Source organism: Crocodylus porosus, unplaced genomic scaffold, assembly GCF_001723895.1.
Source record: "Crocodylus porosus isolate Cpor-Errol unplaced genomic scaffold, CroPor_comp1, whole genome shotgun sequence".
Taxonomy (NCBI): domain Eukaryota; kingdom Metazoa; phylum Chordata; order Crocodylia; family Crocodylidae; genus Crocodylus; species Crocodylus porosus.
In genome coordinates this window covers 10,474,485-10,499,526 of record NW_017728917.1, presented here as the reverse complement: position 1 = coordinate 10,499,526, position 25,042 = coordinate 10,474,485, and the positions used below count along the sequence as shown (strand labels likewise).

At 41.9% G+C, this 25,042-nt stretch overlaps 1 protein-coding gene across 1 annotated transcript in view; it reads left to right on the top strand.

Moving 5' to 3' along the window:
* Positions 1–5,347: 5,347 nt before the first annotated feature.
* FAM19A1 (family with sequence similarity 19 member A1, C-C motif chemokine like) overlaps positions 5,348–25,042 on the top strand; it is a 306,137-nt gene continuing 286,442 nt past the window's right edge. Inside the window, exons 1-2 of the mRNA XM_019536683.1 lie at positions 5,348–5,782; positions 7,836–7,956. Of these exons, the coding sequence (XP_019392228.1) occupies positions 7,839–7,956 (118 nt within the window). The 5' untranslated portion in view covers positions 5,348–5,782; positions 7,836–7,838. The remainder of the gene's footprint in view (positions 5,783–7,835; positions 7,957–25,042) is intronic.

Sequence of the window (25,042 nt, the reverse complement as noted above, 5' to 3'; positions counted from 1 at the left end):
GCAGGAGATGCCAAGAACTCCTCTGTTCACATCTTCAATGCCAAGAGCCAGGACAGGGAAAAGATTAAAAGCGCAATCTATTTAATCATCCCTCCCCTCATGAAAGCAACATGTCCCGCGTTTCTGAAGAGCTTGTCCTGTGCGATAGCAGCATCTGTCAGGGGTTACGGTGGCATTAGCCTCATTGTGCTCTGAGTTAGCAGCGCTTGGCAGAGCGACAGTTATACTGCACCTTACATAAATCTGTGCCTTGCATAAATCTGTCAGCGCCCATTCTGCCAAGCTGTGTGGTCTCAGTTCTCCTGGCTTTCGCCTTGATGCTGCTAGACAAGCCTCCTCTCCAGCCCTTCCCTTCTCCCAGCAGACACAGATGCCCCAGTGTCCCTCTCACCCGCTTTCTTCAGACATCCCACTATGCAGCCGTTGATCACAATGGATCGTCATCCCTAAAAGGACTCTCATACCTCCAGCAGCACCTTTTCCAGCACCTTGTGAAACATCCTCTCCCTTTGCTCTACCAGATCCTTGCTCCCCAAGAACCTACTTGTGATTGTCTCCTGTCTCCTCCAGGGTCTCTCTGGGAAGTTCTTCCAGATTCCCTTCCCTTAAGATACTTTCTGCTCCACCCTTCCTGGATTCCTCCAGCTCCTGATCTATTGCAATTCCCAAATATTGCCCTTTTGTCCACTCCCTGCAGTGTCTGCCCACACATATGCCTAGTTTTCCAGATCCCACCCAGGAACTAAACGAGTGGATGCAATTATCTGCTTATTTGGCTTCTCCCACTGAGCAATTGCAATGTAAAAAAACCAAAAACAAACCCTAAGGAAATTTCAGAGAAATAACTTCATTAAATTGGAGATTCGGTTTCACAGAGATGCGCTGCCATATGCCTTCAGTGAAAACACCCACATAAAACTGCAAGCTTTTGAAAAAACGGGCATTTACATTTTTTTGACCAAAAAATAATAGCAAAAAACCACAATGGTTCTATGTATGCAACCACTGCATTCTGCCAACCCACTCTATGGTCCAAAAGAGGACTCATGTCTTCTAGTATTTAAAAAAACCACAAACCAACAAACAAGCCAGAACTCCAGTGCAGTCCTAAACAAAAACTTGCCCTGGTGGAATGAGCCTTAGGGGAGTCAGGGCCAAATTCAGTCCAGGGGATCAGGGGATCATGGGCCAAAGCCAACCAAAGACACCGTAAGCCTCCCTTAAAAAGGGAGGCCACTGGGGACACAGCAACTAATTGCTTGAGACAAATAAAAAGAAGGGGTGATGGTCATAGATTAATAACAAGGGAACCGAAAGGGGACACCAAGCAGAGCATGCCAACCACTGCCCAATGTCCCCCCCTGAATTAATGGAGGGGGCCTGTAGACACTGAGCAGTGAAACTCCACCTGGAACCACCATGACCACGGAGGCGGTCTTCCTTGTTGCACCAGGGAAGACCGCTCTCCTGCATGGGGATAGTACCTGCCAAGGTAACGTATAGTAAACCTCTCACTTAGCTGCTGGCGTGGGAAGGCCTTGGCTTTAAGCCCACTTTATGGAAATGGAAGACTCCTCCCTGGCTTGCCCCTGGGGCCCTATGCCTGAGGGCAAGCAAAACCCTGGGGCATCCGAACCCCAAGCCTCCGGGCTTGGGCCTGCAAGTAGGATGCCTGCCAAAGGTTTTGGAAACATCTGCAGCCCCAGGTGTGGGTGGAGGATGTCTGCTGGTAGTAGGGCCACTTACGGTTCTGCACTGACTCTTGGATTTGGAATTTGTTTTGGCTGATTTGGCTCAGGATACGGAAAATTTTAAAAAAACAAAACAAAAAAACAAAACAGAACTCCACCTGGAGACATGAGTGTTAGGAAACCAGCTCCACACTGGTCTGGGTTCCCCCTGGCCAGAGCCTCCTTCCTGGAAAATTGAGTCAGGAAGCAAATGATGGGACATATTATACTTTGGTGTTAAAGCCAGTGAAATTTTCACCACTTCCATATCCTGTAGTGGAACCGTGTAACTTAGGGCAGGTGTGGATTGTAGCAGGAAAGTGTGAGACTAATTAAAAAGTGAAACAGAGGAGCTGCTTCCACATATACTCTTTATTTTCTTGCTACTTGGGCACGTAAGCAGTGTTTCTGACTCTCACGATTGTTTAGCAAGAGCCTCCTGGTGCTTTCATATTTAGGGAACGCCGAGGCTGCTTTGATGCTTTGTATTTACAGTGCGTTGCAGCAGACTTAACTAAGGTAGTCTGCTGGAGGGGGGGTAATTACCGAGCTCCAGCCAACCTCTGCATCTCTTACATCAGCAGCCCTGCACTTCTGACAGCGGGGGTGCTTAGACTAGAGCTCATCGAACGAGCTTTAATTCAAGCGCCCCCACTGCCATTTTGAAGAGTGGGATGCTGGTGCATAAGACTCTATGGCACTTTAATTAGAGCACTTTAATTACAGAATCTTGGAGCCACCCTAATTAAAGTGCTACCCCCACCCCCCAGTCCCCGCCCAGAGCATGTGTAAAAGTGCCCTAGGGTTCTTCAAGCTTCAGCTCCAGGAGCCATGTTATGCGAGACATTTTTTGTTGAAAGTACGTGAGCCATCATGGCTGTGGATAAAACGTTCAAACCATGCATCCAAGAGGCTCAAAACAAGATGACAAATTAAAGAACCCAATTTTTCACAGTGTAGGGTTTTTTAAGCCCATTTTATGACACGGGGGTGGGGGATGGTGCAGCACTTCCAGGTTTGAACAGCTGCTCCTTGCGGTGGTATGCAAGCCATTTGTATACTGCTCCAAGTCAGATGGCTGCATGTTGCATGATGGTGACCCCTTACAACAACGTCTTGGGTTTGGTCAATATGTTTCAAAACAAAGGAACTTGAATATTAAGCCCATGCTCTAATGATATTAAGGGCTGACTTAATTTGAGAGTTAAGGCTACATTTCTGTTGCTTACTCATCTTGCTGGGACTATAGCAGGGTATGATAGCGTCCCAAAAATATCACATGCCTGATTCAAGGCTGGGCTGTTGAAGGCATCCCAGACTCGATCAGGCTAGCCACTGGGGTTCCCCAGTATGCTACTTCTCTTACGGTCCCTGTTGTGGGGCAGGGAAGCTAGAGAAAGGAGTCTGGTTAAACAGTTTCTCCCAGCTATTTCTGATTGCCATGTGCCCCTTTTGAAGTTATAGTCAGCTGAATACAATGGGATTGTCTACACTGATATTTGGGGTCAGTCCTTAACCAACCCAAGCCCTTCCCTGTCCGCACCTTACCTAGCAGCTCACACCAAAGCCATCCCCCAGTGGTGGCCTTAGGGTTGCTGGGGCCCTGGGCAAGAGAGTCATTTGGGGCCCATTATTTGGGGCCCCTTAGAGCCACTTCCTTGCAAAAACTTCACCCCCCGCAAAAAAAAATTTGGGGCCCCCTAAAGTGTGGGGCCCCGTGAGGCCACCCAGTTTGCCCTGACCTAAGGCCGCTACTGCATCCACATGGTGCTTTTTTGTTTCTGGGGTGGAGCCCTTGTAGGACTCACTTTGCAGACCGCTTGTCTCTCATTACAGGAGGTAGAGACTGGAAGTGGGATGCCAAAGGGCTAGGAGTCGGAAACAGGGAATTGTGGGATTCCTGGTGGCAGACTTCCTGTGTTTGCAGCCTGCAGAACAGGTCTACTTTCCAAACACACTGCAAAGCGAGGCAGGATCAACCTCTCCCCCTGACGTTTCAGCAGACCTCCTAGGTTTGGTTTGCACGGGGGTAGAGCCCAGCATTTTGCAAGCATGGATGTTTGGCAGCCTTCAGTCAACCCTAACTGTAGATGTCTCCTTAGGGCACGCTTGCGGCGACTGAGCCAGGCTCCATTATGTCCTGGGAACAGAAAACCACAAACCTGGCATAACATCAGGTTGTCCTTGCTCCTCCTGGGCTCTGCACAGACTTCAGCCAGGTGTGCTGAATAGCGACCTACTTTGCGGCAAGCTCAAAATGGACTAGAAACTGGAAACTCTCAAATCCCCTCCTTTGTCAGTTCTAGTCACACCCTGATTATTTTCTTATACTGAGGCTATAATAAAGAGCTTTTCTGAGGCATTGTGTCAGAGATCAGTGTAATGGTGCTGTCAGTCTGGAGTCCAGTCCTCTTACTATGTACCACACAATAAGATCGAAGGGTTCCACCGGAGACATTAAAGCCTGTCAAGTCACACGCAGCACCCTCTGTATCAGGCTCCCAGGACGGTAGGAAAGGAGGTGGTTCATAATGAGTATCATTATTACCATTATTTACTGTTGTTTGGGGCATAGAGTTAGCAATCAATGGAAAGAGCGACCTTTTGTAGTATGGGCTTTTAAAGCACGCAGTATTACAATGAAGGTAAGCCAACATACTGTTATCTATACGGTAGCACTTAGGCGCTATGTGCTTAACATATAGGCTTCTGCTTTAACTTCTAATGGTCTGTTTCTTAGGCTTAAGCCATAGCCTTAATGTTGTCGGAATGGCAATGTTGGTGGTGTGTTAAGTGTATAAACATTGCTCTTTAAAAAATAATTACATATAGTACATAGATGGGAAAAACCAGTACATTCCTGTAAACAGCCACTTAAGATGTAGGCAATAAATAAATGACTGTAATAAATAATTTGGTACGTCAAAGCTGAAGCATATGGGAGGATGTTGAAGGAGCAGAGTGTGTTCTTTTCCTACTATATGCTGAAGATACTGTTAAATGGTTAGGGGTAGAAGAAAAGATTTTATTTAGTGATAAGACGAGCTTTGGAAAGCTAATGTAAGTCTACAGAACTATTTATCTCCTCCCCCCACCATTGATATGCTCTCTCTTCCCCTCAGAAAAGATGCAAACAAATCTGTTTTGCTTTCCAACATATGAAATGAAATGCCTTCCCTAAATCTCTGGGGTGGTTTTATGGTTCCCTTGCATATACTGGCCCTTAATTCTCAGGGTGTCTTCCACAAACTCACTGTAACTGAAGCGTCTCTCTAATTTTCCCCTGGGAAAATCCTTTGCATGCCTATATTTATGTGTTTTGTCTTTTCGTATTCACTTGTTCTCCTTTTCCACCTTACTTCTTGGAGCATCCTTTGCTTTTCAAGCACGCCCTCCTTATGGGGAGAGAGCTTTTCTTTTATATTCTGGATTGTGAAGAACATCAGATACGCTGGTATTTCAATGCAACTCCAGTTAAGAGATAGTGGGCTATGATAGCAATTCATTGTAGCTTGTAATAGAGGGTAATGTCACTTTAAGACATGTGATACTTTACAGAGCAGGGATGTATTGAAATAGGCTACCGGTACTTACAGCATTGTATAGCAATCCGGCTTTGTACGTACAGCTGCCTTACTCTGCACTGAATGCACTGTAGTGAGGCTGGTCTCTCATTAAACATAAACTGATCCTCGTCTTTAAATACACTGGAAGCTTCAAATTATCTCAAGATCACTTCAGAAGTCTCATCCAGCAGAAGGTGACGCTAGGAGATGATTTAAAGGTGAAAATGACAAGGTTTCCACCCCTCAAACCTTGGCCACTTTTCTGACAACAGTCGGAGAGCTCTGATGTCTTCTTTACTCTGGGAATAGGATTGGTAACGAGAGAGAGAATTTTTTCTTCTTCTTTTTTTTTTCTAATCCTGATAAAAGAAGATTATTGGGAAGCTGTTTTAACATCTCTTATTGTGGTACAGATGGATTTAAATAAGTGTTAGATCTTTCCAATGAACACTAATAGAGAGCTCTGCTCTTGGTTGGATTACTCAGGTAAGGAGCTTCTTTAGGATTTAAGATTCAGAAAGCAGATTGGGAACTCATCTGATAATAACTGGGGGAATTACTGTTTTGTTTTATTTTATTAACAGGCTGATCCCTTTGCACAAAATAGTGTTGGATAGCAGTTTGCATCGAGCTGACAAACAAGTGCAGGAACAAATGCCAGTTAGGAAGGTTGGGGCTAGAAGAAAGTTAATTAAAATAAGGTAGTTTGAGGAAGGGTGGAAAAGATGTAGGAAATGAGTAATGAAAACGGGGTGAATTTAAAAGTCATTTTTCTCAGTGTGATTGAGATGCCTGAAGAAGGAAAGAGAAGCAATTGGGAGACTGTAGAAGTTTGATTTGCTTCTCGGTTTGGCTAGGATTTGTAAAGTTCAAGTTAAAGAGGAGCATTTAATGCCCGAGATATCTCTATATGTTACTGTCATCTTTCCCTTTTATCTCCCTGTACAAATGCATTAATTTCTGAGGACACGAGTTGTATTGCTATACCTACCATCCGGGGGTGGGGGGGGTCGAGTCTATGTTGCACTATCACTTGGTGTGAAAACAAAGGAGGAAAAGTCTACTGTATACAAAAGTAAATGATGGAAAGAGAAACTAATAATACGCTGAATTGTGCATCAGACACAGACAGAGGAATAAATAGGTTTATGCTGTTGAAAACAGTGTTTTGCAGTTAAATATACGCATCAGTTTATTTGGGGCTTTTTAGTCCATTAGACTTAAGAACACCTCAAGACCATACCTCTCTATTAAAATAGCAAAAATTATTTTTCTATGCATGTGTTTTATTAGCACTTGAGCATCCCTGTTATTTTAATAGTGCTAGTACCCCAAGTAAGGAAAAATCCTGCTAAGAGGTCATTTAGGGGTTTTACATGTGTTCCCTTAATTTTTCCTAAATGCACAAGCTTTCCTATGGAGGAGATTTTTAGCTTTAAAGCCTTTCTTCCTCAGTGAAAATGATGTTCAGCTGATTGGATTACTAGATAGAAGATGGCATCATGTCATTGGTTGAATAAGGAGAGTGCCTGAAGTTTGATTAATTTGGCAATATGAAATGCAGCAGAAGGTGTTGTTAAGGGAACTGGACGATATGTAGCGTAGCTGAGCCTTGCAAATCCTCTGATCCTTGCAGGCATTGAGAAGGATCTGTTCAAGTTACAGAGTCTAAGGAACATTTAACCAATTAGTACAGTAATAAATATAAGTCAGAAAATATTCACCTCCACAGATAAAAAAATAGGCAAGTATGCCAGCATGGGGAGACAGCAAAAGAAATACACCAGCCCTCTGCAAAAACAGTCTCTCTTTAAATTTTGACACAATCTGCCCTGTGAAAAGATCAAACCTCCTATCTGTTACATATGAAATTCAATCTGGCCTCACTCCAGTCCTTTACAAGCGTGGGTCGAATAAAAGGAAGCTGATTTTATCTGGGGATTAGAACACGATTCTGAGAAACAATTACTTTGTTTAGCAGACAGCCTCGCAATTAAAAATTAATGCTCACGGAAGTCAAAAACAATAATCTGTTACCTACTGGGTAGGTATCAGCCTGGCAGTCTTGCGGATGGAGCGTGTTTTAAAATGCATCTGATACCTGATAATGTTGTTTGACTCTCCGTAATGTGTTTCAAGTAGTTTCAATACTATCTGAAGATCACAGTTTTTGGCTACCATTGTGATTTTTTCCTTCCGTATATTAAATGGGAGAAGAGTGTGGGGATAGTTCCCTGGCTTCTGTTTACATTGGTTTTCTTCTCGTACTTGGATCATTATCACTTAATTTGTCTTACTGAATTATTAAAGTTACCCAGTCTCCCATGCTGACATCTCCTTATCCCAACCGTCCTTTTTGGACACAACCTTTGTTTTATGATGATCAGAGCCTGCAAGGCTGGGCACAGAGGGGAGGCAAGAGGTGAAAGAAGGAAACAAGGACATCTCACAAAATGAATGTAAATGTTGTTGTAATCAAAGCTGACTACTGTGTGCTGTGAGGCTATAGATAATAATGCCTGTCTAATATTTCATTTAGAGAATGGCAATGGTCTCTGCAATGTCCTGGGTCCTGTATTTGTGGATAAGTGCCTGTGCAATGCTGCTCTGTCAGGGGTCCCTCCATCACACTTTCCAGCAGCATCACCTGCACAGACCAGGTAGGACTGATCAGCTACAGGATGCTGCCAGATTACAGGCGCTCTGCTCATGCTCTCATGTCTGTCTTGACAAGCGGTTGAATAATCACAAAACCCATTTTGTCATTTAACTATTATGAACTGTTTATCTTTAAATCTCAAAGTGTCTTTCCATTCAGCCTAATGTGTACCTTGCCTGTCTGGTGTTTGGGAACATGCCTCCTTTTGAATATCCTTTTCTAACAACTTCTCAGCAGAGGAGGCTTCCCATGGGGAACCTGTTTCAGACAATAATTTAAATTTTCTTTGGCCCACTTGCTTATTTTGTTTTTCCTGTATAATAACAGACTACGTTGTCAGTCCCCTGGGAAGAAAGCCTAGTTTTGTGTAAATGTATTGCTATGCCAGTCTGGACTGAAACTATTTTGAGACAAATCCTGCTCTGTTATGCCTGTCCATCCTCCCTGAGGTTGGTAGAATGGGCTGGCATTAAATAAGAACTGAATTTGGCTTCAGATGTTTCCTGTTGACCATCAATGAGGTTCAAAGGTTTAACCTGAAGTAGACTTCAGGCCTGTGTTTTCATGAGCATGAATGAGTGTAATTAAGGTCAGGATGAGTCCCTTTGTGTTTGTAATGGAAAGTTCAGCTGATTTGTGACTGATGCGATTGACAAAGATTGCAAATAAGTGTTCTCATTGCTTTCTTATTCCTCAAATAGAAAGTGATAGAGTTACTTTTTTTCAGCTTTAATTGCTTTTTTTTTTGAGGCAGGTATCTCTTGTGAAATGTTTGTGGGAAGGTGTATTATAACACTTTTATTAAGGAGTTAAAAGTTGAAGGCATCATGGTATCATATACTTAGCTCCTGGGGAAAGGAGTGAAAGTTTCGGAAAGACGGTAAAGATGAAATGTAAAGAATATTAGCATTTAATGAAGCAGGTAGATTAAAAAAAGATTAGAGTAAGGGTAAAATATTCAAAGGCAACCAGTCTTAGGCTCCTAATGCATTTGAAAATTTTATCCTAACTCTTTAGTCAGTCTCATGATGGAAGGTTTTTTCCAATTCTTCTCCCTTCCTGCCCAAAACTGAATTGCATAAAATAAGCATCATGATAGCCTGTGGGGGAATAGATTTAAAACAATGTTTTGGAAGGTTTATCTAATGAACAATTATCATGTACTTGTATTAGCCCCTAACTTTAGCGTGGCAGTTACTAAATGCTATGTCCCAGATGGAATATTGTTCTTTGGGGATCTACAGAGGGGTAAACCAAATGGCCATTAACACCATCATACAAGCTCCATTGGTGATCGGAGGCGGTCCACCAGTGAAATAACCAAACAAATAGTTAAAGAGATAGGAAAATGTAATCTCATTTTGAAAAATCAGTTGAAACAAGTGGCATTATGATAAAAAATGAGAGCTGGGCAGATCCAGAGCTTTGCAACATTTGCCTAAGCTTGAAAAATCGCCTCTTTTATGAAGCAGGAACTGCAAGACACTGAATGCATACCAAGTATAGGGGAAATGTGAAAAATGACAAATCTTTCACTCGGAGGTGTGATACAGATAGAGTGAAGGTTTTACAGCTGCCTCATCACCTGCTTAGGAACAGCAGAGCTTTTCCTCTTGCGAGCCTTTCTCAGGCAGCTACTCCGCACCCTGCATGAGTAAGATTGATGGTGTTCTGATCCCAGGCAGCCAATTTCAGTCTCTCAAGAAATAATCCACTACATTGACAGATGAGTGGAATTTGATGTGATGTTCACCTCGGATTCAGATTGCTCCACACCTGGAAAGTGCCAGCTAGTGAGGGTCCTTTAGGGGAAACTGTTAGAAATTTTGGACAATTTCTGCTGTCATAACATGGAGCCAAGACAACGTTTTTATAAGGCCATGAATTTGCAATCTGCCAACTGAATGCAATACATAAAAAGGGCTGATAACATGTTAACCAGCAAACTGACTGATTTTAATTAGTTCCACTGCAGTCCCTAAGCATTTTCATATTTATAATATTAGGAATGCGTCATTTAATTTTAGGTAGTGTTTAACTAAGATTAAAACATTCAGCCAAATAACAATAGATAAAACGGGTGAAGATGAACCAATGCATAATATCAGGAACTCAATATTTGTGGATATGAAGTTTTCACTTATTGAGTTGAGGCAAACATGGCAGTTTATCAGCAGTAGGTTTCCCGTTATAGGTGTTGCTGAGCTGCTTAAATGAGAAAAGACATGCTGAACAATTAAACTCAGTGGTGAAATTAGTTAGTGTAGGGTAATTAAAGAGACACCTTCCATTAATTGAACACATGTATGTGCTGTGTCAAAAAAAGCAAAACCCCCAACTGAGTGGATTGACTATAATAAATTTCAGTGCAACTCATTTGTTACATGCTGCAAAATCTGTCTTTAATATTAGAGGTAAGCTGATGATGAAACACTGTTAGCTTTCAGTGACTGGTCACTCAGAGGTTAACTTATCAGAAGTAGAGTAGGGGTTTTTGCCAAAAATTTCTTAAATGCAAGTCTTTTAATGTTTTTCAATAGACTCCTATAGAGTATATGGATGAACACATAAGTTTAAATCTTCCTTGCACTAACAGCATACAGTTCTGTAATTCAGCACTTTTGTAAACTTTAGATGACTTGGTTAGAAGGTAAAGACCTGCAAACAAACGACATAAACCATTTTATATGACAGCATTTGTAAGTAACTATAGCTTTATTTTCTGTGAAATGTTGGCTGAAGGGCACATATAGGACACATTTTAATGTTATGGAGTGCAGCATCGTGATCGGGTATTTATTGCACATTCATATGAACTATTATCTCCCTTGTCACATTATCAGTCAGGTTTAAGTGCATATTATTATGTCTTAATAAGGCATGTTTTGGTGAACTTTTTTCAATGAATTTTGTCAAGCATTTGGGCTTATTTCTTTTCTTCCTTCTAACTAAGACCCAAAGGACAAGGCCTTCATTTGGTACAAACTGGCACTGCACCATAGCAATATAAATCTCTTTAGGCAGTATACATGTTCTTCTGCAGTTCTTTATATGACTATTTCATTTTCAGGAAAATGGTATAATACAAAATATGTATTCATAGGAAATAACTCTAGGTGGAACCAATCTACATTCTATGGGCATTACTTTTTCTATGATTTAATAAGGAGCAGTGATAATGGGAACAATAAAAGTTGGTCATTTCAGGCTCTAAAATACATATAGTTGGATGGCTATTGAATTGGCCTGAGGATTAGAGTGGACAGGTTGTGATTTGCAGAGTTAGCCAAGTGCCAGTGATACTTCATTGATCATGTGATTGACAGTATTGACTCACTCCTACAAAAGCAGAGGAAGTAGGCATTGACCTTTGACTCGGCACTATGATATCTGCAAAGCATCGTGTAGCCTCAAGGATGCAAACAAAAAACATAAATACACTCTTCAGTGCTATAAACTGGGGGGGGGAAAGATCTTTCATGGTTTTATTACAGACCAAAGAATTCTGTTTCACATTCATCAAAGGCCGTTGCTGAGTACTGAAACAAAATGGAAAACACACTGGTTATACCTGGAATTCAAAAACTGTGCACAAAATATTGCAAGTTGCTATTACCTAGTATTATACCTTTTTCACTAAATAGTCTGTTAAACATACAAAATGCCACATTAGTCTACTATTTGAGTTATGGTAAAATATGGAGATATTGGGAAGATACCAGAAACATATCCCTACTATAACAGTACCGACATTTGCAAAGATGTTAATGAAGAAACGATAGACCTATTCAGAGAAGGAAAGACAGTTGTATTAGTGTGAACTGGCTTGGCTTTTATCAGTGGGGCTGTGGCTGGCTTTCTCAAGGCATCGTTCCAAGAAAGTGTATAGTAGTTTTAGTTGTACTTTTTTCTATTGGCAGTGTTTTGTGTATTACAGACGAAAGCAACAGTAATATATCAAGTGATACAATCATATAAATATCATATATACACCTACTAAGTCTTAAGCTTTACAAACTCTCATTTACTATAGCTGCAGCTTATGATACACTAAAGGAAAATCATCCCAAAAAGAGTTTACTCATAGATAAAAATCATTGTGTCTGGGCTGTCCCATAGAAATGAATACTGAGCAAGAATGTGTGAGTTGTGTTTCTTAACAGCATTTTAAAGTGACTTCAACCTCTCGCTGTGAGGAAGGAATTTCTTAGTTCTAATTTGGCTCTGCCACTGCCTCTTATAACCTTGAGGAAGTTACGCAGGCCCAGGGTGTCAATTTGCGTCTCAGTTTTTTGGGTGACCAATGTGAGATATCCCAGTGAAAAAATTGGCTGTTAGCCTTTCTTCGTTGGTTCCCCTCATAAAACCAAAGTAAAGACAGCGCAAACTCTTGTATTCGTGATTGAATGTGCTCATCACTATGGGCATGTCTACACATGCTTTTATGTGCGCCTAAACTGTGCATTAAGGCGATTTAAGCATTCATCTACACATGCACTCTAAGGCGCATTAACATGGTGAGTGGACTGTCTTGGGACTAAAGTTAGTCCCAAGTCAGTCAACATACATAACATTAACGTGCCTTAGCACATCTACACATATATTAAGGAATTTTAGTTATTCATGCCTAACTTTGATACCTGCTTTCGCAGATATCAAATTTAGGTGCAAATAGCATAAAATTGCCATTTTAAGGTACATTAGGGGCACACACATGTAGACCTATGCCCTTAATGCATCTTAACAATGGCTAAAGTACCTTAAATCAGCACACATCAATGTGCCCTATGGACCTTTTAATCCACCTCTAATGAAATGTAAATAATTTCCAGAATCATTTGCTGTTTCCCATTAAAGTGAATAAACCAGAAAAGAGATGGGACCAGATATCTGATCTTGTGACAGTGGCATAAAGTAAAGCAAGTGCTTTGAAACCAATACATTTACTCTTGGCTTATAAAAGACCAGATTTTGGCTTATTTATTTAGTATACTACAACCACTCGGTGAGTCAGCCATGAAGGCCATATGCCTCTGGAATCTTCCAGATTTCACGTTGATAATATGAAGTCATCCAGTACTGAAGTAAAAGGCAGAGTATAGAAAGAGTCCCCATTTGTATACAAAACACAGTCACTGCTGTGTGACAGGATCAGTGCAATGTGACTGGGTAGATGTTATCAGGCATGGCTAAATATTGATTCGTACCCATTGCACTCGCATGATTTATTTGGTCGAAGCAGTGGGCATGGTAGAAACATATAACAACCCATTGTTTAAAAACAAATCTACAGAGTCCTATCTCTAAGGTTGAGCTAGGTTAGGCTTAAAAAGGGCTCTTATTAAAGAGGAAAGACTGTTTCCCTTTCCAGAACCAACAAGATATCTCCCAATTTGGGGGGGGGTTTGTGATCTACTTGGTAGTTACCAGAGTTTGGAAAACCTATTCTCTGCTTTCATAACAGTTCAGGTTCATGTTAGAAAATTGGCAACCCTGGTGCAGCAATAACTCCATGTTGGACCTTCTGCTTCTCCTCCTCCTCTCTGAAGCTAGTCATTGCCATATTCTCCCTGGCCTTTCCACTTACGGCAGTGACACAGAGCATGTCAAGTGCCCCTGTATGGCTTATGAAAGAAGTGTACAGAAATAGTTTCTATGCCCAAAGAAACACAATTGCTCCTTCATTCTGGGTCCAAAGAGCTGCAGAAAGGATGGAGGGAGGAAATGAGAGCGTGGTATCAGGCCATACAGCTGGTTTATCATGTGAAGGTAGGGAGCTGGATACACAAAGGAAGGGTGGTATGGACATGTAACCTCAACTACCCAGGACTTCCAGTAATGCCTCCCCTTAGGGCTCGACAGCTCTGCACTGTCCTTCCCATGATACGTCAGCTCTGTGGGCTGATACCTACAGTGACTCAGACGCGCTGAACATGGGGCTCTCTAGCACCTTTGGCCATGTGAAAGGATCAGCTTTCCTCCTGGATGCAAGCTGATGTGTTCTCAAGACTGCAAGGTCTTCATTTTGGGGTCTTCTCAGTGGGGAAAGTCTTTGTTTTGTTGCTTCTAGCCCACCAACCTTCTGAAATTTCAACCCCTTGAACACCCTCACTCCTCACATTTTCATTATCTAGACAGACCAGAAGCTTGCTGGTTTGTTGTTTTTTTTACTTGAAAAGCAACTTTTTTCCTCGAATTGATAATTTGTCTTTGTATGAAGCTGTTAAGGCAAGCAGGAGAAAATACTTTTCTTGTTGGTGAACCTCTACAAACTTAATTTTTTTAACTCACATTTACTACCTGGGAGTCCTTGGGGTTAACAGACATTTCTAATGCCTCATCCATGCGACCAAATGGGAAAAACCACGACGGTTTCTAGACCTAGACCGTGAGCTGTTTTAGGGTTGAAGTTCTGACGCAAGCCCATGAGTTGAGCTCTCGAGAAGAAGACCAGCGATCTCTTGCCTTGTGCCTTTAACTCACTGGCAAAAGATAAAACTATTTCCTCTTTGATGGTGTTCAGCTTTACGTGCTGCTCGCACTCTGTAAATTTTCAGTGTATTACTTTATGTTGTGGTAGCACCCGGGGGCCAACCAGCTTGGAGCTCCACTGTACCACGTTGTCTAATAATAGCCCATAGCCCCTGACCCAAAGTACTTATTATCCAAAGGACAAGACATAACAGGTGGATAAAACTAACAATAATGCTGGAAGAAGGCTAAGGATAATGAGGTAACAACAATAATGGGATATGTGCCATTCCAGCCAGTCAGGACCTGTAATCGAAACGCACCACCTGCTGAGCTGTTTTCGCATTCCTGTTTTTTTAGTATTTTTTTTACACACTGGCCCATATGACACTAAATTGCATCTGCAACCATATCTTCTTATGCAGTCATTTCTTCTATGATAGCCACTTAAAACAGTCTGTTTTCTAACAGGGATTTTATGGCTCTTAGAGATTGAAAGGAGACAGAGGCATCATTTAAGAATGCCTCTTTTCAGAAGGTCTAAAAATCAATGGGACTGCTGCAACAATATATCTTTTAATGGATATTAAAAGGTTCTTTTTCACCCTAGTGAAATTGGTTGTCAAAGGTAATTAACACACTCATAAGTGCTAGCCTGGATACTCCCTAATCAAATTTACCTCCAGTAAAAATTTCTGTTGCGGGCCAATTCAGTAAGGGCTCTGATGCTTTACCACTGTATATAGCACAGCTGTTTAAACCTTGTTGATTTAAACAGAGGTATTATAAATGTAAAAGATTCTTGTTTTCTGCAGTTGGAGAAGTTTAGGAACACGCTTTGGCCAGAACGCTGGAGCTTTATCTTTATCTACCTCACGTAGGCTCAGTCTCTTGCTCTTGCATGTAAGGTGGAAAGGTATTACGAGGGAGCAACTTATATTTGGGAGGGGGCACAGGGGGCATAAAGAATGAATGTGGGCACATGACACACTTACACTGGTGTAATCTGGCTTTGCCTAGGTGTTACAAGGTGCATCTACTTGTGTGCTTTACTGCCAAGCTGACCAGTTAGCTCCGCAGTAAAGCATCACCGTCTACATGTGCTCCCATATTAGGTTCAGTAAATGAATTAACTCCACCATAGGACAGTACTGTCTGGGACAAGTATTATCCTATTCCAGGGGAATTTACACTACCTCAACACATGGGTAAACCGTGACCAGGGCTGGCTGGGGCAAAAGGGTGCTACAGTGCAGGTACTGCCTTCTGACTATTGAACTGTAGCACCCTTGTGCCCCAGCCAGTCCCTTTGCCACCTAACACCACAACCCGGAGCCCTGGGCTGACCCCTCTCTCCCCACCCCCGAGCCTGCTGTTGGCCCAGGGCTCCTCTGCCCGGGCTCTAATTGCTCAAGTCTTGGGTGCACATGTATGTGCCGCACCTGGGAGCTGCTGACTCCTGTGTAAAGTGTGCCGGGGTTTATTGCTCCATGCTAATTGCCATGCTACACTGGGGTAAATCAGTTTACTCCAGGGTAAAGTTAGCCCCTGAAAATTCAGGAAGAACTACCCACTGGAATAAGTTGTACTAGTATATATGTTGCGTGACTGTGCCCAGGGCTATAGTGCATTGAAACCAGGAGCAGACATTTGCTCAGTACAAACAGGTCCTTACCAACTCCCCCAGCCCACCACCTAGTAATTAGCTGCTGTAATAGTGCATGCAGAAGTAGCTGCCTGTAGCATGCACTGTGACAGCAGCTAATCTGGACTGCTGACTGTCTGCTTTGGACTCCATAATAACTTACATTGCTATTCAAATTGTTATACGTTCCAGTGACATACCTGAGCCGTTTAACTGCCTGATACAAATCATGGGATAGAAGGTGCTACAAAACAGCTCTGACTTTCCTCCGTCTTGTCAGCAGCTTGCCAGAGGCTGTTTGGGGAGATGCCGTTCTTTCTGCTTAGCACATCTGTGTGCAGGTGTGGGGAAGCCATAACCAGTCACACTGCTGAATGCGGTGCTTCTGTTATTCACCATCCGGGACAAGGATGTAAACGGAGGGGGAGTAGGCGCTGAGAGCACGCTGCTCAGGGTGCCCCACAGGGCACTGAGCACCTGGCTCTCAGGAATGCTGTTTCATAGGCACGATTGTTTCCCAAGATCAACCCTTCCCTGCATATCGCATTGAAGCAGAACTCCAAGGGGCCAGGAGAAGAGCGATGAAAGAACAACAGCGACTGCTCCACATGCCACTTCCTGGCACAGGATTCGCATGTAAATCCCTGTGCACTGACCATGCTTTGTCTTCATCCCTTGGCATGCCTGTGTTGACTCTCCTCCGCGCTCAGCTGAAAGCAACCAGAGATACTTGTTTTCATCGCTGCACATTGCATACGTCTGTGTGCTGCCCAGAAGTTGTTCTGGGGATGTGCCGAGCAAAACCTGCCTGCCCACTGCTAGCGCTTTGCCTCGCATTGCTCTTCAGCAGCACTGAGGATCAAATCCCTGGTGGCCCTCTTCTCTTCCCACCATCATGTGTCAAGCCTTGGTCTCTGTGAATGCAGCCTTGGGGCCTATATGTGAGTCATGAAGGGACCTTTCAGTACACTGCTCTACTTGTAACATGCTGTCACAGGATAACAAGACTGAGAACCGGTACTACGGTTGGTGAAGCCCCAAGGAGAATCTGACACCTACAAATATATACCCCAAAGGCAGTAGACATGGTGTCTGCATTGAAGTGTTTCTGCTGATAACATCAGAAAACAGCCTTTAATTATTAGCCTATTTAAGTGCAAGGCTGGTTTGTTTTTTAAAAGGCAGCATCAAATGCATCTTTTAAGATACAAGCGATTTCCCACCGCCCTTATCTTCAAATTGTTTGATTCTTCCCCCTTCTATAATCTTTGCATTTCCTCTTGCATGTTTTCCTTTCCTCTCTGTTGTGAAACCATCCTTTGCTACAAGCAAGATTTATTCTCCTTGTGGGATTTGGCATTTTCTATAGCCTTCAAATGTTCTGAACAGAGCTGTTCTCTCCAGCTACACTTGTTTCAGCCTGGAATGGTCCTGGAGCCTCCTCCTCATTGTGCCTTAGGCAGGTACCATGAGGGCTGCGGCACAGCTTGAGACTAAATTTATTAGTCTCACTCAAGGATGCACAATGGGAATTGTGGTGTAAATTAAAGTGAATGAAGTTACAAAGTAGCACATGTAAATTTGTGACTCATACCCCTGTGCTTCGCTTTGAAAATTATTTTCTGACATCTCTCTGTCTCTTCCCTCTTCTCACTTGCTTTGGTTGGCTTAAAAAAAAAACCACAACCTAATCCTGCTTCTGTTGATATTGGTAGATTGCCCTTTGATTGCACTGGGTGCAAGATGAAGCCTTAGGTTATTGGGTTGGCATAATTATTATTAATCGCACATTCATACTGTGCTTTTCAGCTGCAGTTATTCCATGGAAGAGTGGTTCTGTTTTGCATGAGAGCAGCTGGATTACTGGAGAGCACACCATCTGCAGAAAGGCAAGGGCCCAATACTGCCAACCCTAAGGATGCAAAGCCACGGGATGACCCACGTGAATAAGGACAACATGTATGAGGCAGGATGTAGGGCATCTGGCCATAAATATTGATCATTATAAAGATCCAGAGCACCTGCATATTCCATTGAGCCTCTGGTTTGGGGTTACTTGGATCCCTTCTGCTACCGTGCCTCGTTGATATGCCTTGCACTTGGACTCTGAATTGTGTGGGGGGCTTTGGGTAATGAAGAATATTGTAAACACAGCGCACTTGTTTTTTAAAATACCAAGGGCCAGGGTTTCTAACCTGCCCTGTCATTGAGTTCCCATTGAGATCCATGTCTGGTAAGTTTTTTGAAAGCTTTTTCTTAACAGTAAGTGCTTGCATGCTCAACACATGTGGGTGCCTATAACAAACTCAGTCTCTCTCTAATGCTCCTGGCTACATGTTGCATATGTTACACAATTCACTGGTTAATCATGCAATAACAGTAGACCAGGCAAAATTATTATCACAGGATAAAATGGCTCTTCAGCTATAAAAAGAGCAAACCAGCTTGAAAGTTTGTGCTTGAAAATGTGTAACAAACTCCATAGCTGGTTTCTATCTAGCTTTATTTTGAACATGTACCAGGGCCCAAAGTGAGTGCTTGAAAATGTGTAACAGCTCTGTGGCTAGTTCCTATCCAACACTCACTTGAACCTGTAGCAGAGCCCTAAATTAATAATATATTTTACAGCTGGAAAACAAAATAATTGAAAAATCAGTGTGTCCCTGACTGATAGCACTGGTCATAACTCAGGTCAAAGTGTGGGTTCCCATTGGATTCATGTTTTTGTTTTTATGTAAATCTCCATGATAGAAAAATAAGAAGAAGTAATTATCTGGGAAACAATATCTAACAGTGAATGAACTAAATACAATGGAAGATAATTTTTGCTGGCATAACAACGTTTAAGTCAATAAATTATGTGAATAGAGAATTTGGCCTTAAATATTTAAAATGCCTGTAGCAAACCCCTTGATTAGAAAGCAGGAAATGCAGTGTTACAATTTTCTAAAATCTAAACAATGTTAGCAGCCAACAGATCAGCCTAAGTGAGGCCAAGAACCTCAGTAAAATAGCTGCACACACTTTGATAAAACTTTATTATCTTTTTTTAGTGTCCTCATTAATGCTCTTCAGAAATGCAGTAAAGTATTTCTGGCAAGCAAAGCTTCAGTGTAATTTTACTGTTTTGTAAAGGATTTATTAATTATAATCTTTTCTTGCAGATTCTATTTATATTTGATCATGACATTAATTGGTTGCCAAAACAAACTAGAGTTAATTGTGTTTAATTAAGTTGTTGGGAGTAAGTAAGGCTAGTTTATTTGGCAAAATAAGTTGCAGTGATTTATTTGTTTATTTTAAAAAGAATATCCCCGAATGAAAGGAATTTATTCCTTTCAAGTAAATATTGTGTAGAGTGCACCAGTGGAAAAAAGATTTGGTGGATGGGAGGAATGTGGCTTCCCTCTGTTAAAGGGAATGAAGAGTAGTCTGATGGAATAAGCATTCTTACAATAGAGTCTTACATGAAAAGGACCTCGGGGTGACAGTGGACAAGAAGCTGGATATGAATCAGCAGTGTGCCCTTGTTGCCAAGAAAGCTAAGGTCATCCTGGGCTGCATTAGTAGGAGTTTTGCCAGCAGATCGAGTGCAGTGATTCTTCCCCTCTCTTCTGCACTGGGGAGGCCACATCTGGAGTCCTGTGTCCAGTTTTGGGCTCCCCACTACAAAAAGGATGTGAACACATTGGAGAGAGTCAGTGGAGGGCAGTGAAAATGGTTCGGGGGTTGGGGGACATGCCTGGTGAGGAGAGGCTGAGGGAACTGGGTTTTTTGAGCCTGCAGAAGAGAAGACCGAGGGGGATTGAATAGCAGCCTTCACCTCCCTGCCGGGGGGCTGCAAAGAGGATGGAGCTGGACTGATCTCAGTGGGAGCAGACAACAGAACAAAGAGCAATGGGCTCAAGTTGCAGCAGGGAAGTTAGATGAGGTTAGTAAAAAATTTCTCATGAGAGGGTAGTAAAGCACTGGAACAGGTTACCTAGAGGGTTGTGAACTCTCCATCCTTGGAAGTTTTTAAGACGCAGCTTGACAAAGCCTTGGCTGGGATGATCTAGTTGGGGATGGTCCTGCTTTCAGCAGGGGGCTGGACTAGACGTGACCTCCTGAGGTCCTTCCAACCTGAATTTTTATGATTCTGTGCATCCCTAATAGCCTGATTCTGAATTTAAGAAAATATCTTGAGAGTTGTACATTCAGTAGAATTACTCTGGATTGGGCAACAATGAAGCTTAGGTCCATTGTCTAATAAGATAAAGTCTGTAGAATAAAGAGGCCAAAATACAACTACAGAAAAATTTAGGGTCAAACTGTCAGCTGATGTAAATCTGCTTAATTCTTTTGGCTTCAATGGATCTAGGCTGCTTTATATCAGCTGAAGGTTTCATGAGGGTGTATTAGGTGGATGAATTCTAGTAAAATGTGGCTTAAAGTATGAATAAATAGAATTGCTTTTTCATAAAGCATATAAAAATAAACCTGCTTCTCCATTCAGAAGCTTGTGAACACTACTAATACATTTCGAGTATTGATTCTAGGATCAGAATGGAGTGGAAAATTCTATAAAAGGTCTTAGCGCCTTTTGGAAGAATTGATTTCATAAGGTGTAACTTGATGTGTTTATTTAAAAAGTAAAAGAAAAAGCTTGCAACTTGATATGCTTTGCTTGGGAGCTCTTTGTTCCTTTTTTGTTGACCCTTTCAATATTCCTAGCAGTGCAGGATTGCTTTTATTATCCTAGGCAACAACCTAAAACCACTGATGTAGACTTTACACTTTCAAAGGGACAACTATCTAGTAACACATACTCAGATACATCAGCAGCTGCATCCTCCCCAAGAGAAATGTAGGCAGCCTGAAGTAAGTTGCCTGTTAAGGTGTCCTTGTGTGGTCACCATTTCAGTTCAGCTCAGGACTAATTCACTCACAACATATATCCATATCTGTCATAACAAATATAAGATATCATATGCTATGAGCCAGGCAGTTTCTGGCTCCCTTTTGTCTTTTATTTCTGATTGGTAGTATCAGTTTTTATGCAGTTTTCTGCAGTAAGTTGTGTTACATGGCGGGGTCTCGGCTGGAGGTAGGAAGCACTGCTGTGCATTAAAATCAACAATAACAAGGGGGTAAGAGGTGATGGAAGTCTTTCAAAAGGTTTGTTTCTGGTTTGATTTTAGGTCTAAGGTACAGGGTAAGCATCTTGTTGGGAATTACTCTCTGCAAACTATTCCCCGCATCTGTGATGTAGTAATCATATAGTTGTATCCTATGGCTTAAAGTGTGGTCTGTTTTCTCAACCTAAGTACAGACAGTCAAAAATCCTGAGGCTGAATTTATTCAATCTTTGAAGGTTAATTTAAGCTGCTTAGATTGAACCAATAAGTGAACAGACATTCAATTTGATTCCAGAAACACAGCCACATGCCTGCAGTGGCCCAGGCCAGAAGCTCGGGGGCACTAGAGCGCACCTCCCTGCTGAGGTGGAGTTTGGCCTAAGGGTAGCCTGTTCACCCTATATAGTGGGATTTGCAGGGAAAGTGCAAAGTATCCTGGGATGCTGTGGGACTGTGAGTTAACATGAATCTGGAGGGGATCTGGGACAGAAGTTCAATAAACTGATTTAACCTAAACCAGTTAAGCCTGATACTACCTCCATCCAGGTTTATCTTATACCGATTTTGGCCATTTTGAAAGCTGTTATGTGTGCATTGAACTTCTGTTGTGTTACAGGTTAGAAGCAGTTTCCGATCACTTATACTGGTTTACATGTCATTTCTGTCCTTAGCCCTGGAAATTGGTTTTCTGTGGTTGCAAATCCAGTACTTTCTCGACTAAGTCAGTCAGCTAGGTATTGTTTGCCTTAACTTTTATATTGTTTTTCTTTTCTCAGTAAATAGATGATCCCTTTTGTTCTCTTTTAGTTTTTCTTGTTGTTTCTATTATCCCTTTCTAGTTGGCAGGCGGGGAAATCAGTTATGGATCAAATGAAACCATTTGTCATGGATTAATGCATGTAAATGCCTTGATGACAGCATGTAAGATTCTGAATGCTGACTTTGGGAGAAAAAAATTAATGAAGCCAGAAAACCAGTGATAGTATAGAGCATTGTAATTTTAGGCTCTAAATGGTTGTACTGAAACCCTCAGAGTAAGGTAATAGTGTTTTCTATTCTATTTAATTAAGCCTTATCCTAATGCATAGTGACCTCTGCTGAGGGGGGAAAAGTATTTTTGGATGCTTCGGGCTTCTCATCTGTATCATATGACAAGATTTTCTCCTTTATTAGTACCAAGATGAGCAGAAGAAAGTCTTCATTAGCTAGGAAGGAGGACGTGAAGAGGAACTAAGAACAAAGAGGCCCATTTAACTCCACCAGTCCTTCACCAGACCTGTCCCAGATGGTCACTGTCATTAACTGTGAATTGTTATGGGCCAGGATGTATAACTGCTACATTTGGAGGTGACAAGATATTTCCATCAGGCTCATGTTCTTAAACATTTTACCTTTTCACCTTCCTCAGTGGAGGGCAGGATCATAATTACTTAGCCAGGATTTTATATACTTGGCAATAATCTGAACGGAAATGTTTGACTGTAATCATTGGATTTTCCACCATATGCCTTACCCCTGTGCTGATGTTAGTTTAATTATTAGCCTCTGTGTTGACTCTTCCCAGACTTTTGTGGTGCGCAGTGGACTGGTTTCTCTGGCTGAAAGATTGGGGTTGGCATATCAGGGAATAGTTGTAGTGTTGAGCATTGTAAAATTGCTCTGACTGAGACAGGGCTATTTTGACAATGAGCTTCCTGCCAGCACAGTCAGAAGTAGCTCTGTTGTCTCTGCTCTCTCCTGTGTAGAAACCCCTATGTGAGCAGGCACAGTATTATGCTGTATAGACATACTCATAGGGCCTGCTCCCATTGGAGAGGGTGGCACTTGCTGCTCTGGTTGGTGTTAGGAACAGAATGAGATGATAACTGTCCAGAGAATAAAATTTCCATCCCTTGGAAAATTCTGCCTTGATGACATTTTGTTTTTATCTTAAATGGAGAAAACAATGCAAAAGTATCAAAACTGCAGGTGAAAAACTAGTTCCCAAAAATTTTCATTTGGAAAAATGAACATAAAACATTTTAACATATTTATCACAATATGTTGATAAAATGGAGAAATGACTTTGGTTGTTGTTTCAAAATATGGATCCAAAATGAAAAGATTTTTTTTTCTTCAAAAGAAAGTGAAAAATTTAATCAAAATCAACTTTTTTCCCACCAAACTTTGATTTTGAAAACAAATTTATTCTGGCTTTATTGGGAATTCTGCATTGATCTCATATACTTCTGCTGCTCCTCCCATATCCCCAAAAATCTCCTTAACTTTGATTCTGCAGTGAAGTCATAAAGCTGTATGCGTGACCTCATTCTGTTGCCATAGATACAAGAGTGTTGTGTGGGTGTCCAAGTCAGGTGCACTGGTCATATTGGAGGAAGCAGGGCAGGGAAGCAGCAAGCTTTTGTTTCCCTGGGACTATTTTTGAAAATGAAGTATGACTCAAGTGCAAGGTAAGTGGGTTAGTGTTTCTGATGCAAAATGGCTGCAAGGTTCTTTTACAAAAATAGTTCCTCACATTTTAAGTTTTGATTTGAATTTCCTTTGGATGGACTGCCATGGCAAAGTGTTTGTGTCTGACCAATGTAGTATCATGAGATTCCCTCATGCTGGTTGTAGGGGCAGCGGTGTAGGGGTGGTGGCTCATATTGTGAATGTCACCACTGAGTCACATCATGGGCCAAATTCCATCTCCTCAAGAGGCACACATTATTGTGACAACATTGTTTGTATGACTTTACCCTTGAAGAACCTGGGCTCTCCTTTAGGATGGCCAGAAAACATTTCCATTTTGTGGAAAAAATGGAAATTTCAGAATTTTGGGGTGGGGGTTCCTTGTTTGCTTTTTTTACCAGTACAAAATTAACTAGTGAACTTTTAAATATTTTTGGTGTGAAAAAACAGACGAAGAGTGAGAGGTTTGCAGTCTCACAAACCCTCCTGATCAGGGCTCTCCTTTAATGTTTGGCCGGCACAGGTTTGTATCCCAGCTCTGCATGATTTGTTTGATGTAAGCACTTGAAACTAGATCTCTCCCATTGCAGCAGAGTGCATGGACCAAAGCAGTGCTGTGCTCCCCCATCATGAATTGACATTTTCCAATTTAAAAAAAATAAGTTCCTGCTCTATTCAGGTACCATTACTAATTATTTTTTTCAATCAGAAGGAGTTACACTACTGATGATAGTAAGCAGAGGTTGGCTAAGTAGGAGCACCAGCCTCAGGTGCCCACTTGGAGGGGGCGTTAGAAGGGCAACCAGCAGCACTGCCAGCCCAGCCACCATCACTGTTGCATCTGGCCCTGGCCCCTGCCACCACCCAGGGTGCAGACCCTGGTAGTTATACCTCTGTTGGTGATAGGCAGACAAAACTGGGGAAGAAGAGGTGGTTCAGGACCTTTAGACTCTAATACCTGCCCTTGAATATGTCTTTGTAGTTTAATATGTAGGTGGGTTTAGGGAGGCGACATCCCATGTGCACTTCTTTTCCTCTGAGACCTTCATGTTATTATGTATGCATGGAGCTGGGAACTGTTTGACTCCAGATTTCTGAACTTTCCTTATGCTTTGAGCAAAGGAGACAATCTAGTGCTAGAGACTGTTCCTGAAAACCTTTATTTACATAACCAGCTCCTCTGAAATCAGTGGGGTCACTCCTGTGAACTGGGATTACTCATGTGTGTTCCAGTTTGTAAATATGAACCCTTTCTTTTTTTTAAGATCTGTAACGGACACCAGCCAAAAGTATTGCATACATCCGTGGGTGCTATTTTAACTAACGCTTACTTTGCCTTTTGAAAAAAAGGAAGGAACCACATTCTCCACATCCTTCCCTTGTCAGATCCAAGCAGAATTTCA